Source organism: Siniperca chuatsi, linkage group LG1 (genome assembly GCF_020085105.1).
Source record: "Siniperca chuatsi isolate FFG_IHB_CAS linkage group LG1, ASM2008510v1, whole genome shotgun sequence".
Lineage (NCBI taxonomy): Eukaryota > Metazoa > Chordata > Actinopteri > Centrarchiformes > Sinipercidae > Siniperca > Siniperca chuatsi.
In genome coordinates, this window is record NC_058042.1 from 12,081,789 (window position 1) to 12,101,370 (window position 19,582).

The window sequence follows — 19,582 nt, forward strand, 5'->3', positions numbered from 1 at the left end:
GTTAATAGATTTAGTCTACAAAAGAAAAGAAATTAAATGCTGTGAGATGCATCACCTTTGAACACCATCTCAAAATATTAATATGCTGTATTTTTATATGTTGCATTTAATGACTATTTTCCATCAGATTAATTGATCTTATGAAGCTAAATACTTAACTAACAATGTTTCTGTTGTGTCATCTAAGGTAACTGCTCTGGACTGACTCCTCACTGATGATCAACAGCTGAACACCTAAGACCCTCTGCACCCCAAGGCAGCTTTCAAATGACTCTCATGTCCCTGTTATGCTGCTTTCCCATGCTCTAAAGCCTCCCACCTACAGTCTGTGTTTACAGAAATATTTCTGAGCTCAGCACATGGTCCAAAAAAACTGGATGCAAGATGGATTTGTAGATGATCCATATTAAAATACTGTAACTATGTCACTGAAATATACTGTATATTATGCAAAGTGCCTTATAAAACTCCTAGGGATTTGGTTTATTTCTATAATCTCATCAAATAACAAAGGAAATGCATGAAGTTTAGGCCCCAGTATTGTCCATCCACCAGACCCTTATGATGAGAAATGACAGCAAAGACCTTACACAGTATGAGACAAAATGAGTGGCTGTGACTGTCTCAGTCTGCCCTTTTCCAGAGAACTTCAATCACTCAATTTCTCTAAGCAGTATGCTTCCAATCCCAGCAAACAGCTGGCTCGGCATTTAGAACACATGGGGATTAGGGGTTTGATTTAGTTAAAGGCTCAATCCAGAATCAGACCATAGCACCACTTATGATGCTCTCTGCTGGCTTTGTTTATATTTTCATGCTTTTTGTATTGATTTCATGCATATACAGCATATATGTAGAAGCTAAACATAAAATTTCACAGTTTGATTATGGTTGCAATGATTGTAAACTGAGGAACGACCTCTTTTTGAAGTCACACAGATAATTCTATCAATCTATCTATAATTTAGAAAATCAAAAGTCAAAGTTCAGGGGTTGTAAGAAACTCATTATATCATTATACATTTGCTTTAATTCATTCTGTACAGTTCGTACATTAAAGTAATCTCTAGGCTGTGGATATTTTACGTTTTGCTTAGTCCCCCGTGTTGTTATAAGCTTGGTTGGTAATCATATGCTTTCACTCTGCCACAGAAACGTGAGTAAGTAAGTAAAGTTAATTTAGTATAGCACCTTTTACAGAGCAAGGTCACAAAGTGCTTCACAACAGTAAAATTATTAAAAATACGACCATAAAAACAGTAAAAGAAACAACAATTAAACATAGGCAATAGCACCATAAGAAACAATAAAAATAATCCAAAAAAATAAAAACATAAGCAACAACAGACCTTAAAAACACACAAGATTACAAATACTAGACATAAGAGAATACAAGGTATGCAGCTGCTTGTGACAACATGGGTGTGTAGAAAGTGCAGGTGCATGTCAATGTGCTTTGATAGCATGCATGAAAAAGGAATGTGTGAAGTAGATTTCCCAGTGGCCATCGGCTCTCATTGGTTAGGATGGGAGACTGATTTGCATATGGTGGGAGTGTCCTGAGCCAGCACTGGGATGAATGACTTGTTCAAGTCAGATAGCAATAAGGCACAGCACTCAGCAGAGGTCTGCGCTGCTCAACGCTCAAAATGCCTAGGTTACTTAAGATGTTACTCTTCCTGCTATAAGTGGAAAGTGCTGGACTAGGACATAAACATGTTCAACAGCAGACACCCCAGCCTTAGCAAAAGAGGAGGAATATGGGTAAGTTTTATGATCATTCACTTTACAGATAGAAACACAACTACAAGTACTTTTTATGATACTGTGAATACTATTTTATATCATCAAGGCAGAGACATGACTAGGCCCCTCTTCCTCTATACTCTTTTTATTCTCATGTCCTTTAAAAAAATCTTGTTCAAATAAGCCTTAAACTCTTAACAAATCTAATTTATGGATTGATTGGCTAAAATGATAATCATAATGGGAGTTAAGTTAATATGATTACAATATGATTATTATGATCACAGTTCAAATTACAGTTCATTGTTGCAGGTGTCTAAAGAGCTCTGCAACTGCTAATATAACTAAATACTAATGTTCACACTAAACAATAATACTTTAGGAATACCTAATTTTGCAAATATCATTCTATTCTGCAACTCTTTTATTAAATTGTATTATCTTTAATTATCTTGTATTACAGGGATTGTGCATCCTCTTGCTTTACACCAGCCCTCTTTCCTGTTTTGCAAATTTCAGCCACGCAAAAGAGCTCATCTATAAGATAAAGGAGGGATTACCCAGGGGGAGCTTCATAGGAGCCATTGGAGTAGACTTAAATTTGGATTTCACTCTTGAACCCCCCTTTTTATTTAGTCTTCCACAAAAGAAGGTCAGTGAACAGTATGTGAAGCTAAATAATACCACCGGGGAGCTTTACACATCTGCTACAGAGATTGACAGGGAGACCCTTTGTCCTGATAACTCGGAGCGACAAGGATGTGTCCTCTCACTGGATGTGTTTCTTTTGCCTCAGCAATACTTTCAGCTCGTCAAAGTTAAGATCTTTATTGAGGATGTGAACGACAACAGGCCAAAGTTCCCTGTGGATGAGATTTGTATGTCTGTCCCAGAAAACACACCCATCAATGCTCGTTATGCGGTGGAGCAGTCTGCAGTTGACCCGGACCTGGGTCTTCACAGAGTGCAGACCTACTGGCTTGTTAATGACTTTGGCATGTTCACACTGGATGTTGAGGAGAACGAGGGAGGTGAGCTGACACCCTTCCTCATTGTGACAGAGGCTTTGGACAGAGAGACCCAAGCTGAATACATTACAGATATCATTGCAGAGGATGGAGGGACCCCTCCTCTACTCGGCGCGGCTACTTTAAAAATTGTCATCACAGATGTGAACGATAACTGCCCCCAATTCACAGAGACACTAATTAATGTCACTCTGCATGGGAATACCACCAAAGGGGCCCATGTGGCACGTCTGCATGCTTTTGACCCTGACTTTGGTGCTAATGCTCAGATCAGCTATACTTACAGTGAACGTGTGCCAAGGGACACCAGGAGATTGTTCCATTTGGACAGAATCACAGGGGTGATCAAGCTGGCAGAGAAATTAGACACTGGAACAGCCACGTTTTACAAACTCACTATTCTGGCTAATGGACCTGGTTGTATCCCTGCTGTTGCCACTGTTACTGTCCATATCATCAAAGTTGTTACAGGACCCCCTGCTATCATACCCCGGTACATTGCACCAGAAAAGGATGGGGTGGTGACAATAAAGGAGTCTGAGCTAGCATTTTCTCCAATAGCTTTTTTTACAATCAAAAACATTGATGTGAACCAAAGGGTGGACTGTCATTTAGATGGGACTGGTCCTTTCAGGCTTGGCCCCTATCAGCTGTTCAAGAACGAATACCTACTAGAGACTACAGAGCCTTTGGACTATGAGAAGACACAGGAGTATGAGCTAATTGTGGTTGCTAATAATACTCGAGAACTTGTCATCAAGACCTTCCTCAAGGTGCAGGTATTGGATGAGAATGATAACGCACCAGTGTTTCAGCAGTCTTTGGTGAAAATATCTGTGGAGGAGAACAATCCGCCAAATACTTTTCTGACCCAGCTCCAAGCCACAGACCAGGACAGCGAAACCCGAGGGGAAGTCATCTACCTCCTTGGAGGTGACGCCCCAGGGATTTTTGTTGTGGATCGCATGACAGGTATCCTGACTGTGACCACATCGCTAGACCGTGAGGAGAAAGAGACATACCGGTTCATAGTGAGAGCAGTGGACCAGGGGACACCCAGGAGAGAGTCGATTGCAACTGTGGTGGTGACCGTGCAAGACCGTAATGACAACAGTCCACGCTTCATCAATAAGGACTTCACGTTTTTTGTGCCAGAGAACTTCCCGGGGTATGGTGAGATTGGGGTCCTCTCTGTGACAGATGCTGATGCTGGGGAAAATGGTTGGGTGGCCCTTTCCATCCTCAACGGCAGCGACATCTTCATGATCGACACAGGCCGAGGGGTGCTAAGGGCCAAGACATCACTGGACCGTGAGCAACAAGGGACATACCAGCTGTGGATTGAGGCCATCGATGGTGGGGAACCTGCGCTTTCCTGTGTTACTATGGTGACCGTGCTGTTGTTGGATGTAAATGACAACCCACCTATTGTCCTCTTTCCTCAGTCCAATCAGTCTTACATGCTAGTACTACCCAATACACTCCCAGGAACATCAATCACAGAGGTCTACGCTGTGGATAAGGATACAGGTATGAATGCTGTGATCGCCTATAGTATCATTAAGAGGAAAGGTGGCGAGCCAGGGTCATTTGCCATTGACCCAGAAACAGGAAATATCACATTAAAGAGGGAGCTCAGCAACCGGGGCCTCTACAGCCTTCTGGTGAAGGTCACTGATCATGGTCAGCCTGAACCGCTTTACTCAACAGTCATGGTTAACTTTTTTGTCAATGAAACAGTGAGCAACGAGAGCTACATCCAGAGTCTGCTGACCAGAGAGGCTGACATTGAGATAGAGGAGAGGCCCTGGTACATTGGCCAGATGACAGAGGGGCCTGAGAGGTATGCGTTGTTCCCCTGTCAACCTGTCCTCATTGCTCTGTCAGTGGCATGTCTGGGGCTGTTCTTCTCAGTTGTTACACTGACATCTTACATATGCTGTAAGAGATTTAAAAAGCACAGAAAGAAAAGATCAGAAGTAGAGATACCTTTAAAAATGAAGAATGACTCAATGCAAGTACTGAACAGAAAGCGCAGGCAAATCTCAAACAACTGATATTCAGTTGTCCACACATCCAAAACCATCATTGTTTACATGAATGTTTACAAAACTCACTGAGAAGTGAGGTTCTTACATGAAGTTGCTCTTTTTGCTTTTGTCATATGATTGTTGTTACTGCAATATATTGTGATTTGACTTATATGCCATGAGTTTCTGTCATTAAAAAGGGCACCCAGTACCATTCTCGATTCTGCTTTTTATAATTTCTATGAACCACCAAAGTAAGAAATAAATTAGTATTGGTGTCAAAGTAACAACAGCTTTATTACAAAGTAATAAGAGCAACTCGTTGAAGATTACTCATTCTAAGGTCCTATGTAAATATTGTACAAAATGTTTTGCAACTTTATATAAAACTTTTGCATTGCATGAAAAGGCACAACAAATGTTTCTTTCTTCATTATTGTTTTGGAAAAATTGCATCTCTTTACACTACCTGTCACAATTACAAATATCATTGATTACACTTGTAAGTTGGATACATCTGGAATCTAAATCTGTTTATTTTTAAAATTACATTTTTAGCTATATTCATAAAGTAAACACACATTTCTAAATTGATTGATACAGAAAATAATGTCAAAATGTATAACTTTATTTAAGGCATTGTAATCCTGTTATATTTGGAGAGCTCACTGTGTGTCAATATAAATCACATTCTATAGTTGTGTTGTATATATGCTTACACACAAATGGCCTGTCAAAGAATTGCGTGTGATGAGCATGACAATTCATTTTTGAAACTGAAAAAAATTGATTGACCAAAAAAAAAATCTTAACTCAATACCCACTTACCAGTTTCTCCAGAGCTTTCAATTGCATCTCACAGTCATCTTAGCTCAGTTGTAATGGAGTGATATGCATTCCATGATATATACAATGATATATGAGTGATATACCATTAGATGAGGTTGAAAGCTCTGGAAAAAAGCTAGTAAGTGGACCTTGAGTTAAGACTTTTCTCATAAAAATGAGAGCCAGGGTTAACCAGATGCCCTACTTTCTGTGAAGGCTCACAGTAGTTACTGACCATGTATGTAAAACCTTTAAATGCCATCTCAGTATAGCAAAAAGTCACATATTTTCACCACACTGAACAATTTGAATTGTGTCCAAACTTCTTTGTCATAAGACTGCCTCAAGTTGCATACATCACCCTTCTTTATACAATCATCCAATTCTCAATGTGTCTGTGAAAACATGTTAAGTGTTTGTGAAAGAAAATCAAAGTAACTATTAAAGATACTTTATTTTTTATAATACACTGGATTTTCTTCTGTATTGATATCATCTATACCTACATATTTTCAAATGTGTGTGTATAAGAACTCTTTGTGATATATATTATGGTTTAAATGTGCAATCCATTCTATCACTCTCAAATTTATTGGCAGGTCGTTTAATGCACATTGTAACACTAGACAACAGCTAAATATAATTTACACATCTTGCTGTTTAAGTTTTATTTATATCGATTACGTTTGAAAGCACAGCAAGAAAATAGGCCTATACTTTGGATTTTACAAAATTGACACACAAAATGGAGATTTTCCATCTGTGATTCAAACTCTACAATTATGTATGTCAATATTCCTCAAATGTGTGATATATGGTCAAAGCCATACTGATTGGGTAACATCACATGAAAAAATATCAATGAGAACCTCTTTCAGTAGTGTATAAATAATTAAGTGCATTATTAGTCAAATTGAGTCATGTTTAGATCGAAGATTAAGTCTGGTGTATAAATGAACTACTGCATTGTAGGTCAGAGTGAGGTGAAATAGTTAAAGATCAAAAGCCTGACAGTCTGTATTGTTGTTGGCATCACCTGCATAGGTCAGAGCTGGTGAGGTAACACCCAGAGTCACACTTAGAATGAAAAATACTGTGCTGACTTGTAGCTACAGCTGCTCCTGTCTGTGAGGATACACATCGAACATGTGAGGATCAAATCAATTTAGTCCAACTAACAACTGTACACTGTACTCCTAGCACAACCACAACTTTGTGAAATGTCACCCAGGAAATTGTGAAAGTGGTTTTGATGCTTTCTCTTTGACCAGATGAACCCGTAGTGCCTTCTGCTTTAAAAAGCTGATATTGCTTTGCCCTATGCCTGTTTGTGTGTTTGCTATGAAAGCTGTGTAGACAGGAAGGCTTAAGGACTCTTTGTATTCCTGTTAACTATGCACACTCCCAAGTGAGGAACTCAGTTGTTATTATATATAATTTGAAACCTGTTCAGGTATGTCTCTTACAAAAAAGGAAACATGCAAACAAACCTGTGCTGAGGATGTATTGACACATCCAGCGTCTCAAGTTATAATTAGCATTTCAGTACGGAAGCATGTACATCATGTAAGCACAGACCACATCAGGAGCTAGAGACAGCTCAGTGTAATCCTCAGTAATCACCTCTGGTCAAACTGTGCATTACACAAATAGGCTGAAAGATGAAAATCATACATATATATGCACACAGTACATACTTATATGTGCACATGTATTTCAAGACACGCAACAACATAGGTGCTATTAATAATTTAGAATTCATGACAGGAAAGGAAATGCAATTCATCTGTCTTATGTGATAGAACAAGTGTAACTGACTTATGGTGCTGATTGTAAAATCGCTCACGCAAATTTCTTGGAAGAACAGTCGCCCATGCAATATGATTAACATCTTGAACAGGTTCAAAGAGGTTCTTACTTTTCTGTCAAGCTGTTTGAGATCAATAGAACAAACTGTGTTTAGCATGTTCGTACCTATAATATGTGTGTTTGTGTATGCTAGCAAAAGAGAGAGAGAGAGAGAGAGAGAGAGAGAGAAAGAAAAAGAGGGATGCCTTTACTAACAAGGGCAGTGAGCAGAAACAAGTTCAATATGTTAGCACAGCTTGCTGTCTTGCCTTATAAAATTCAACTCTGTGTGGAAAAGACACCTTTATTTTAAGTTTACATTAATCATTTCATCTTATTTAATAGTGCTTTTGTCAGGATAAGCATTTGAGGTGTCCCTGACTAAAGGAATTTGAAACAAATTTGTTCTGAAGGTTTGCCCTCATGTAGCAGCTTGATTCAGTCATATAGATGATTAGATGATTTTTTTGGATTAAGATTGTTCGTCCAAAGATCAAAGCATATTTGTGGATATTCTTGCTATGCCTTCACTGTGCAGGAAAGTATCCAGAAAACTTTGTAAAAAGTTGTAAAAGTTTTTTTTTGTGGCTTGTGGGAACAAGTTCAAATGCTGCACCCTTGGCAAGCCAGGTGCTATGTCATGATCAAACCTCCCCATTTATCAAGCAGAATCAATACTGAATCAATACCTTGGTGATGCATTCCATATCTGCTAACAGTAAATAAGTCAGCTGCCCAGGCAATGGCCGTTTGCAGCCAAGTTAAATATTAACATGGTTTCTGCACAATTTTACATTGTTTTTTTTACACTGAGCAAACAATTACATCATATGATTAATTGCAGTAATAACAATGGAGGTTTTATTTCACTGTATCACCTTTCTCTTTCACCCATTCCGACTCTTTCAATTAGTCATTTTCCCTCAGCAAGCTGGGGCAGGAAACACACAACTGTCATGCAAGCCCTTTAGGCCTGTTATGGCTTCAACCCAGCTGTTATGATGATAGAGTATGCTTCTTCCAATAACAAACAATGGTTCTGGTTATTAAAGGGTAAGGTTTGATCATGACATCACACATCTTCTGCACAGTGTGCAGATACTTTTGCATTAAAATTGCAGTAATAATCCTAAATTCAACAATGAAATAATATGCTATTTGTGCTTTTATGAGTTATTTGGGCCCTTTTTTATTTTGTTGGTTACAAATTTCAGCAGCCGCAAATATGGTTACATTTATTAACATTTATTATTAGTATTTTGATACACATAGGGTGGACAAAATAACAGAACTATACCTTCCTATACACCTTCTGTGTTTGTGCAGTGTTCTGTAGTGGTGTGGTCTACAGCAACACCACAAACTACTTGATGAAAAAATACCCATGAATCAACTGTTTTTAACATGACTAAGAGTCTACCTCAGTCTGCCTGTTAGCAGCTCTGTGACAAAGTACTTGAGCTAAATGTTAGCATGAGCATGCTAGCATGCTAACAATGACAGTGTTAACATGCTGATGTTTAGCAAGTATGTTGACAATGTTTACCATTTTAGTTTAGCGTGTTAGCATCATACCATTTGCTACTTCTGCACTAAACACAAAGTACAGCTGAGGATGATGAGAGCATCATTTGTTTTGCAAGTATTTGCTCTTAAGTCTAATGGAAATATGAGAAATGGACATTTTGACCATATGATGGCCTTAGAAGAAAAATCAGGGGATCACCAAAGTTATTACAAATTGTCCTGATGGAAACATAAATGTCTGTACCAAATTTCATGATAATCCATCTAATAGTTGTTGAGATGTTACGCTCATAACCACACGTCAACTAGATTTGACTGCTGAAATTCAAATCTGATGCTTGTGTCAGCAGCCCTAGCAATTTGTTCTGCAGTCAGTAAGTCAGGATCCTACTGTACAGTATCAAATAGCAATTTGATCTATACATTCCTCTATCCAACATGATCCTCCAAATGACCTTTAACCCAAACGTTAATTGTCTTTAATCTTCAAGAGTGTCATTTAGGGTGAAGGGGGTCACCCAGACAGACACTTCACAGCTTTTCTACATGACTGATCACCTCCTGCTGCAGTAATCTTGCTTCGAATTTGGATTGAAACTAATTTCTATTACTTTTTAGATGCTTAGTTAGAAGGCTGTTGTGGATTTGAGTTTCCAGTGGCTTTATCCAATAGATACAATTTTTTTTTAAATTTTCAATTAAATTGGCTTTATTGGCATGACCTTTTGGATCAAACATGTTGCAGTTACATATAAACAATAGAATATAAATAGTACACACAATACAATAAAAGAAATAGTATCTTACATAGAAATATGTCTTGCAGTAACATATTCTCCTGCCAGTTCTACTGTAGTGCTCTACTCTCCCAGAAGGGTCTGAATTAGTCTGTCTCTTGGAAGGGTAAGAAAGTCTGGGATTTTCTGGTTAAATTTGATGAAGAAATCTCTACTTTCTCTGTATTTTGGACAACTTGTGAGAAAATGAATTTCTGTCTCAACTTCTGTTCCACAATGGATACAAATATTTTTTATTCTTTCTAGCCATTCTCTCTTACGGCGACCAGTTTCAATGGTTTATGGTCACTAAGTCTGTATCTAGTTAGGGTTTGTCTTTTTATAGGATGTTCAGTCAAGTATACCATTCAAGTTTATTTACTGACTGTTTTCCACTGCTAGAAATATCTTAGTTCTTATCTTTGTCTATTTGTTTTACTTGTGTATGTGTATATGACTATGATTTCCTCATTTGTTCCAATCCAGGTTTTTTGTCTGGGTTCAGATAGCTCTGCTGTTCTAAGTCTGATCTGTGTCGGTGTGAATCTGAATCTAACTCTATCAAGTGGTTCCAAAATTGGATTGTTTTTTTTTTTATTTAAATTGAGAGCGGCTCTGCTCTGCACCTGTGGTTTGGCCAGTTTCTATGGACTCTCAGTATGTTTTTACAGAAATTTTAAGCCAAATCTTTACTGGGGGATTTAATTTGAATAGGAATTTTCTTATACTGTTATAAGCTCTATGAGCTTTATCTGCCAATGCACATACAGCATTGACAAAATGCCCTGAAGCAGTGATAGTTAGGCCTAGGTATATATACTCCATTGTATGACTCAATGTTGTCTCTCTCAAAATAAATTGATATTTTTTAGTTTGTGATATAGCTTTTTTTTAACATCATAATTTTTGTTTTATCTAGATTTACTCTGATTGCCCAATTTTCAAAGTAATCATGGAGTATGTTCAAATGGCCTTGCATTCCTTGTTCTGTTTGTTATAGCAGCAATAGGTCATCTACATAAAAAAGTCCTAGGGCTGGAGAGTTTTCAAGTAGTTTTGATAATTGGTCAATGTATATGTTGAAAAGTGTTGGGGATGTATTGCAACCTTGATGGACCCCACAACATTGTTTGAAAAATGTTGTTCTTTTTTGTCCAGTTTTTACAGCACACTCATTTTATAGTATTTACATGTAATCAAGTCATATACTTTGTCTCACATACCATTTTCAGAGTAATTTAATACCAAATTTAGTCATTTTAGTGCAGCCATTTTAAGTTTACTGTTGTTAGTGTGTTTTAACATTTCTGTCCTGATACACTCTCTCTCTCAGTTCAATTCAATTCAATGGGGCTTTATTGGCATGGGAATGCAAACTACACGCCATCTTGGACAGTGTCTCCAAACTACACGCCATCTTGGACAGTGTCTCCCACCCGCTCCATGACGTGCTGGTCAAGCAAAGGAGCACCTTCAGCGGAAGACTCATCCCACCAAAAAGCACCACAGAGCGCCACAGGAAGTCATTCCTGCCTGTGGCCATCAAACTATTTAACTCCTCCCTCTAAGGGTTAGTCTGTTTGACACTAGGTCACTAAACTGGACATTGAGCATTACATCTCCGCCATAATTAATAATAATTGTGCAATATTCTGTTTACTACTCCCGTGCAATATTAGTTTTCCCTTGTTAGTTTTTCTTATTTATTGTTACGGATACTATATACCTCAATTACTCTCGACAGTACATGCACCTCTGCTTATTACTATTATTTATTACATAATTAGTGACATTGTATTTTATACTGTACTTCACCATCAACCAGTAAACCCACTTGGTACTCGACACTTAGTTTATCTTATACTTATACCAACATGATACTTAATTTATTTCTGACCTGTTTATAGTGTTTATAGTGTATCATATCGTTTTCTAGTACTTTCTCCTGTGTGCACTGACGTAAAGGCGAGCTACTGTAACAAAGAGTTTCCCTACGGGGATCAATAAAGTATTTCTGATTCTGATTCTGATTCTGATTCTGAAACAGACGTTAACATTGACAAAGCATGTGTGAAATAAAAACATATACACAATTTCTTTCTCTCTCTCTCTCTCTGTCTCTCTCTCTCTCTCTCTCTCTCTCTCTCTCTCTCTCTCTCTCTCTCTCTCTCTCTCTCTCTCTCTCTCTCCAGGAAAGTATCTGAAATTACATTAAATTCTTAATGGTGTAGACAGCAAGTAATTACCATCAGTCAAAGCCTGATCCCATTTCCAGATTGGCTTTATTGTAATGTCCCTGCCTTGAAATCAAACAAATAAAGACACAATGAGAGGCCCAGGTTGGGTTACACAGGTCTGCTGAATAGGAGAGGCTACATTTCCCAAGTTATGACATCAAATACAACCCCCCCCGCACACACACTTTGTTCGCCATCTTCAATAATGCATCTCCATATTCTCCTGCTGAAAATCACTGCCTTTGATCTAAAACATCTTTCATTTGCTGTGATGCAACAAAATATAATCCAATCGCACTCTTTTGATCCTGCTGTGGATTACGTTACTAATTTGCTTTATTCCTCCATCCCTATTTTTCTTTCAGTTTCATCCGGTTTCATCTCAGCAAAACACAGAGGGGCTTCCAGGGAATTAACTGCAGCAATGTATTTCTGAGCAACTTATTTTTTCCCACAACTGCTAACAATTTAATACCATCCTGTTCTACCACTGTATTTATCCACCCATCCCAACCCTAAGGCAGTTCATGTGGACAATGTTGTTTCAATAGTTTCTGTTCCCCTGATAATTATGCTTCAGGATTAGTGTTTGGGACTATGGTACACACTGAAACAAAGATTTTGTGTTGATCATATGGATTCAGTACTGTACTGTTACTTTTAGTATGCAGTAATAGCACAAGCAAACACTTTGGGGGGTTTCTAACTGCTCATTTGTTTATCGTGTAGTGATATACTACCCAGAATGTACTGATTCCAACCTTCGTGCAGACAGTCTTCACTATACAGCAGCTTCCTGGTAAACAGCCAAATCAAGGCCATAATTAAACGTCTTACGTTCTCATTTACAACATATCCATGCAATCATTTACAACATATCCATGCAATCCATGCAAAGGATGCAATCCATGCAAAGGATTTTTTTCAATCTATTGTGGGCCAGCGACATGATGTCACTCAAGTGTTGGTAATGTGCATTTTGTCTTCTTTTTGGACACTTATATGTATTATGTGAAGCAAGATAACCATCATGTATTTAGATCAGTTATATCCAAAGGAATGTTTTTATAACAGTACTGTGCGGAAATTCACAGGGACAATTTCCAAACCAGTAATAAAGGGTGTCATACATGACTCCCCAGATCAAGAGGAATGTTTGCAGGTGTGTGAGTAGTTCCTCTTCCATTTTCAACACTTGACCATTGCGTGAATGTGTGTGTGTTTGTGCAATTGTGTGACTGAGAAAGAAAGTGTGTGAGTAGTTCCTCTTCCATTTTCAACACTTGACCATTGCATGAATGTTGTGGATTACAGAAGCAGCCCAGCCACACCCACCCCCATCACCCTGTGTGACTCTCCTGTGGACACTGTGGAGTCCTTCCTCTTCCTTGGCACCATCATCACCCAGGAACTCCAGAGGGAGCTGAACATCAGCTCCCTCACCAAGAAAGCCCAGCAGAGTAAGAAGGGAGTGAGTGACCTCACGCCACAAAAACAGTTTCTTTATGTCTGCAGCTGGCCTCATGAATAAGGCCCAGGACCCCCTCTGACACTGACTCTCATGCCGACCAAGAACTGGGAAAATGTGCTTTCTAAAGTTACTTGAGGAATGTGATTATGATGATGAAGCAATCTAGAAATCCCTCCTATAAAAGTTGTGCATGCACAATGTGCCTAAATCACCAGAAAGTCAGGCCAGTTACTTTTAGGGCCTGTCCTTCCATACCCTCATCACCAATAAATCTCCCATCAACATGCACAGACACACTCAAAAACTGATGTGGCTGAAAAGAATACCTTTGCCAGTTATAAATGTCAGAACCTTTTCATAAAGTGACATTAAAACAACAGCTTTACTCTCTCCCTGCCTTTAAATGTTCTTCAGCCCAAAATCACAAGTTTATCCCAGAAGGTTTTACCATCTGTACAGCAAATGTCACGTGTCATGTCTATGGTTAGACCTCAGACTGAAAAAGAGAAACTACCAATTCAACTCTAAGTTTATTTTACAAAATTCTATGTGAATAATATTAGAAAGTTAATATGTTGCCAGCCCTAATAAAGCTGGTTGAAATGTGAGTCAACCTGCCATTCCTTGGAGCTACGATGTTCACTTACACCAACTGTGGAACTGGTTTGCTTCCAAAATGATGTACTTTATGCATGCTTGTGGATGCTTGTGTTTAATTGGAGCGGGAAATATATTTCTAAAAGAGAACTTTAACTAACAAGTAGAGAATTTTTAATGAAATAATATTCTCTGGTTAGTTGACTAAAAGGGCAGCTGGAACATCAGTATTTGTGTTTTCAAAGACCACTGACTCCCCCTCCACTTGCTCTTCTTTATTTACCCAACTCTATTTCTCCGTTGGCTCTCTCCAGGCTGATACAGAACAGAGATACATGGACCCTCAAAGAAACGTCAGCAGAACTGATAAAGGGGAACGTAGTGATCATTTTCAGTTGCAGACTGTGATAGGTCATTTCAAAAGCTTCAAGGCCATGTTTTATTTAACTGCAAACTGATGGACATATTTAACAAACTGTACTTTTTGTCTGTTTATTTTCTTTCTTTATTGGTTTGTTGAACTTAATTTGCTCCCTAAAGGTCAGGATTACTGCTTCTTTCTGTTTTTTGATTCAGCAGTTCTTAGGCCATCTCAGATACACTAAAAACTAGCTGTTGCCAGAGTTCCTCAGATGCCCTTTAACAGGACGTGAGGTGGCACAACTGACATAATTTTCAATTCTTATATTTTAATGTAATTTGGTCAATATTTTTTATGTTATAAGAATGCTATAAGAACAACCCGAATACCAGTGGCAGCTCCATTGTGTACAGGAACTCCCACAGGATTATAAGTGTGACTATTAAGGCGGCTCTAATCCTAGTCTACCTGTCATCCAGTTTGATTTCCTGTTTACTCAGTTATTCGTTATGTACTCCTCTCTGACTGTCAAGATTGGAAATGCTTTGTATATTGATGGAATTAGTGATTATGTGTGGGGTGTCTAGTCTTTGTAGTTTTCAAAAATCTTTAGGTCTGTCACCAGCTTTAACAGAGTTGGCATAATGAAAAGGATAAAATATCCTGTAGAAAATCTCAGATCCGTAGAACATATAGGTAATGCCTGTAAATGTAGGTATTTGGAAGAACCTTTCAGACTGTACTTGCTATTCCTATATTATAATTTTAAACATTTCTCCCATAAATGACTTCAGTTTTCTTCATTTTGTGGAAGTCATGCTGTATAAGTATAAAAGGCTTTAAAGGGAGGTGCCCTACATGGTCTGACTGTCTGGCTGTCTGACTGAGCTGTAGCATCAGACTGAGTTAATGAAGTGCCAGATGAGCACTGCTTGTTAATATCAGCCACTCATGCATTCCAGGAAGCCGTTCTTTCTGTCAAGGGGAACTAAGTCTCCTAACCTAATTTGGTGAAGAAAATGTGTAACAGTTTTTCAAGAGAAAAAAAACTGTGTATCATCATCACTCTCATTTGCCCTCTTTGATTGATGCTGATCACTGACCTGCTACCTATCATAATTGAAAAGGCAAGCTGTGTTTGGAGGTGGGTAGAGCAGAGGCACAAACATGTACTCTGTTTGTGTGATGTGTGAATGCATAATTGCTATACACTAAGCTAATCTGACATACTTAAAATCTCGTGCTAATTTTCTAGAATTTCAGGAGGTACAAAGGCAATAAGAGTTGTTAGTAAGATAGAAAATGTACCTAAGAGAAGAAGGCTAACATACATTACAGATTGAATGGCAATGATAATCGGAAAATAAAAAAGAGAGAGCACATTAATCCCTGTGCACCCTGCTTGTGGTTTCTAACCTCACAGTTGTAGGCAAAGAAACTGAGGAAAAAATGCACAAAAATACAGTTAGAGACAAAAAGACAGGCAGAGAGGCAAGGAAGTATGGTGGGAAGGTTGATTAAAGGACAGAATATGAGCATGTGGGCAGAGAGATAAGTGCCCAGGTCGTGGCTCGTTTGGTCTCAGGTTTTTTCTATTAGTAAGGGACAATGCTCATCTGCCAGGGTTCCTGGCCTAGTTCAGTCAACTCCTAAAGTGTTGTCATAAGGGTTTCATCTTTGTTTCTCATTTGAACACAATTAACTGTCAAACAGAAACCTTTCTCAGTGGTTTTACCTTTTTTATTTCTTTTTTTGGGGGGGTAGTTCCTCTCGAATCCCTGAGGTCACAATCAAACTATTGTGTTCTTCTCTGCACAATTACAAGCTCTTTGATTCAGTGGTTTGTGTTCATGCATGTTCAAAATTGGGGCAGCTATTTACTGTTTGGAATCCCAGGGCTGGAAACAAAAATCTGGTTGCAGAGAATTGAGTGCATATTTTTTTCTTCTCTTCAACAACTACAAACTGATTAGTTAGAAGCAGTAGGCATACTGCTTTGTATGCCAAAACATCCACCCGACGTCCTCCCTAACCCCTTTTTTGGCAGTATACAACAAGTTGATGTTACTTGAGACTTGGCTACTGAGAGAGAACAATCATTACTCACACCACCACAAGAGGTGGTTGTCAGGACAACATAAGTATTTATTAAAACTACCAACACAGTTGTTTCTCTTACAGATTACAGTTACAGATGCACCTATCTGTCTTTAAAATGATCTTATTATTAATACTCATATACACCCATCATTTACATTATATTCAAGTGTTATGGTGGCATGTGACTGTTGATGACACTTGTGACATCTGTGATCTGTGTGACGGCCCATCCTCTGGCTTCCCTCTTGTTACAAGCCTGAGCCAAGTTTGTAACAATCTGTATGACTTGCAGTCCTGGACATGGGTAAACATGAATGCAAATGCTGTGGAACAGTCTGTATGGCATTACAGTACATTAATGTAATTTGAATGGATACAGTTTCCATCCTTTGCCACCTAAGAAACTTGAGTATCAACTGAAAAAGACTGGGTAAAAGCGTGCATGCTTTGTGCATATATTGTTTACTGCGTAAAAGTAGATAGTGACTGATGTGAATACAGCATACATAACAAAAGACAAAAGGCATTCACAATAGTATAGGTAGATGCAAACACTTAATTTCAAAAGAACTGCAGGTAATATAAACTTGTTTTACCCCTGAAGGTGGAACACAGTAGGCAGACAGACAACACAACTTAACTGAGATTCATTTCAATATATCATCCTGTTGCAGATCGCTCATAAATAAAACATTCTTATCAACTTTTAGTGCAAAGTATCATGTCATTTTTTACTGGTAACTAAGGGCAATAAGTGAGTACGTGAGTAGCATTGCACTCATTTTCACCTTGTATCTCTGTGTTGGCAATTTTACACATCTCTGATTAGCAAAGAGTGCCAAGTTATTCCTGAGCAGACATGAGCATAAACACATGCAATAGGCCTGAAGGACACCAAACAGCTTTAAGCTTTGCTGTTGTTTTCACAATTGGGTGCTCTGCCAGACTGGATGAGATACTACAGCAAAAAAAAAAAAAAAGAAATCTATGTCAATAGCTCATAAAGCCATTTGGATAGCAGTAATTACTGTTATGCATTTTAAATGTATAGATATTGCCTTGGTATAATTTAACTAAATACTGTCAGTGTTATGGATGAAAAGATGTTAGATCCATCAGTTGCTTTTATTCACCTGTATGTTTTTGTCACACAGGAAATGTCTTTTAGGCCTTAAAAAATATCTGAATATTTTTTATGCCTCTGCCAAAAAATATTTACAGTTGGATCCCATTTTCATCTACAGTATGTGATTCTTGTCTTTAAGAAGTGCTTTACTTTTTCATTAGAAATATTGTAATATTGTAAAATTTTCTATTATTTTGCCCACCAGAGAAACCTTTGCCCTTCACCACATGCTTCATAATAGTACTGTAAAATCCATATAACCAGACACAGGAAGAAATAAATAACCCTCCATAATTTATAAGCCTCTTACGGAAAGAGACGCCTTATGGCTCTCATCATCTCTGCTGATCATGGGTGTGTGGCTGCAATGCAAATCTCTATTGTCCACAGGTTTATCCTGGGATTTAAGGGATTTTAGGTACTTCATTGGACAAATTCAGCTGTGATGAGCACAGATGACACATTGGACCCTAATTTATGACTGAGCCTTTATGCTGGTGAGGTGGTTTTTCAACCCAGCAACCATTAAGTGTTTAGGTGACTCACTTGGGAGGACGAATTAGAGCCAAAAGAATTTTTTAGGTGTCAAAGACTCCAACTTGCCAGCACCATCCACGTGCTGAGACTAAATAAATTGCACAAAGTACAGTTGTGATAGTGTAGTCCCTCATTCGTCCAGGAGTGTTCTATCGTAGTAAAGGTTTCAGTCGTAGTCATCTGGACACTGTTTTCAGAATCAAGACGTTTCGGCTGCCATCCGGAAGTCATGGGAGTTCTCGGACCATTTTTCGAAACAATATATTAATGTAAGGCAAATGCAATACAACAGCCCTCCATTTCTTGCAGGGCTATTGTACTACCCTCCTTCAAGTGTTGACATTTTGAGACTTACATTGTGTTTTTGCATATTAATGCATTATATATTCCATTATATCGGAAGGTGTTTCAAATAGTTTGTCCACCTCATTTACATACAGTGTATGTATGTAGAAGCAAAAATATTCAAAAAACATATTGGAAACATTACACATATAAAAATACCACAAAACCATAAAATAGTGGCTAAAAAGTATAATAGAGTTTAATCAACACCTCTATGACACAATGCCAACAACAATTAATATTTATTACAGGACTGTTACATTAGATTGCATGGCGGTATCTTTCTGGTCACTTAAAGTATCACATCCCTGCTGTCCTCACTGCTTACAGGATCAAATTCAATATTCTGTTAATCATGTACAAAGTTATTTATAATCAAGTCCCAGCTTAGTTTCATGATCTCCAAACTCCATACTGTACAAGTAGGACAAGGCTAACAAAGCTTTTGCAGTTCAGCCTTCAGGATCTGTAACACCCCTGCTAGGTTGGTTTGGTCAGCAATGTGGACCATTTTTAAGTGTCTGAAATCCTATTTGTAAATACAGGCCTTTTATTGATGTCTTGGTGTCTCTTTATTGATTGAAGTATGCCTATGTCATTTATTTTGCTTCATTGACTTGTGAAGCACTTTTGACTCCACAACAGTACAACATACAGTACATAAACTTAACCTCAACATAAATAAAGCTTGATTGATTGATTATTCTCCTTGGATGTATTAAAGAATCCTGAGGCCAAGACACATTGTAATTTAAATAAGAAGGGGCAAGATATCACTACATTGGCACAAAGCTCATAGAACTTGGCTTATTGTTTTTGAGTTGATAAGGGTCACTGCTGCATCCCATAACCTGAATAATTTCAAACCTCTTTAGTATGATTCTGTAAATGTTGTTTTAAACAGCATCCTTCTAAAAATTAAATGTATATCAATTAAAATAATATTCAGATGAAGTGCAGGTCAGGAACTATTTCTAAAAAAGGAGTCAAATAGTCCCCTCGTCCTCTGGGTCAAAAGGAGATCA

The 19,582-nt window shown here is 38.1% G+C and overlaps 1 protein-coding gene across 1 annotated transcript; it reads left to right on the plus strand.

Annotated features, from left to right (window-relative positions):
• Nucleotides 1-1,591: 1,591 nt before the first annotated feature.
• On the plus strand, nt 1,592-6,099 carry LOC122879875 (protocadherin-20). The gene is made up of 2 exons (XM_044204378.1): nt 1,592-1,764; nt 2,210-6,099. Exons 1-2 carry the CDS (start codon nt 1,717-1,719, stop codon nt 4,829-4,831), a joined length of 2,670 nt encoding a protein of 889 aa, XP_044060313.1. The 5' UTR covers nt 1,592-1,716; the 3' UTR covers nt 4,832-6,099.
• The last annotated feature ends 13,483 nt before the right edge of the window (nt 6,100-19,582 follow it).

What these genes read in the sequence shown, in the direction of transcription:
- LOC122879875 (XM_044204378.1), top strand. Translation starts at nt 1,717, where the DNA reads ATGTTCAACAGCAGACACCCCAGCCTTAGCAAAAGAGGAGGAATATGG. An exon ending in GCAAAAGAGGAGGAATATGG is followed by an intron (nt 1,765 to 2,209) that starts GTAAGTTTTATG and finishes CTTGTATTACAG; the next exon opens with GGATTGTGCATCCTCTTGCT.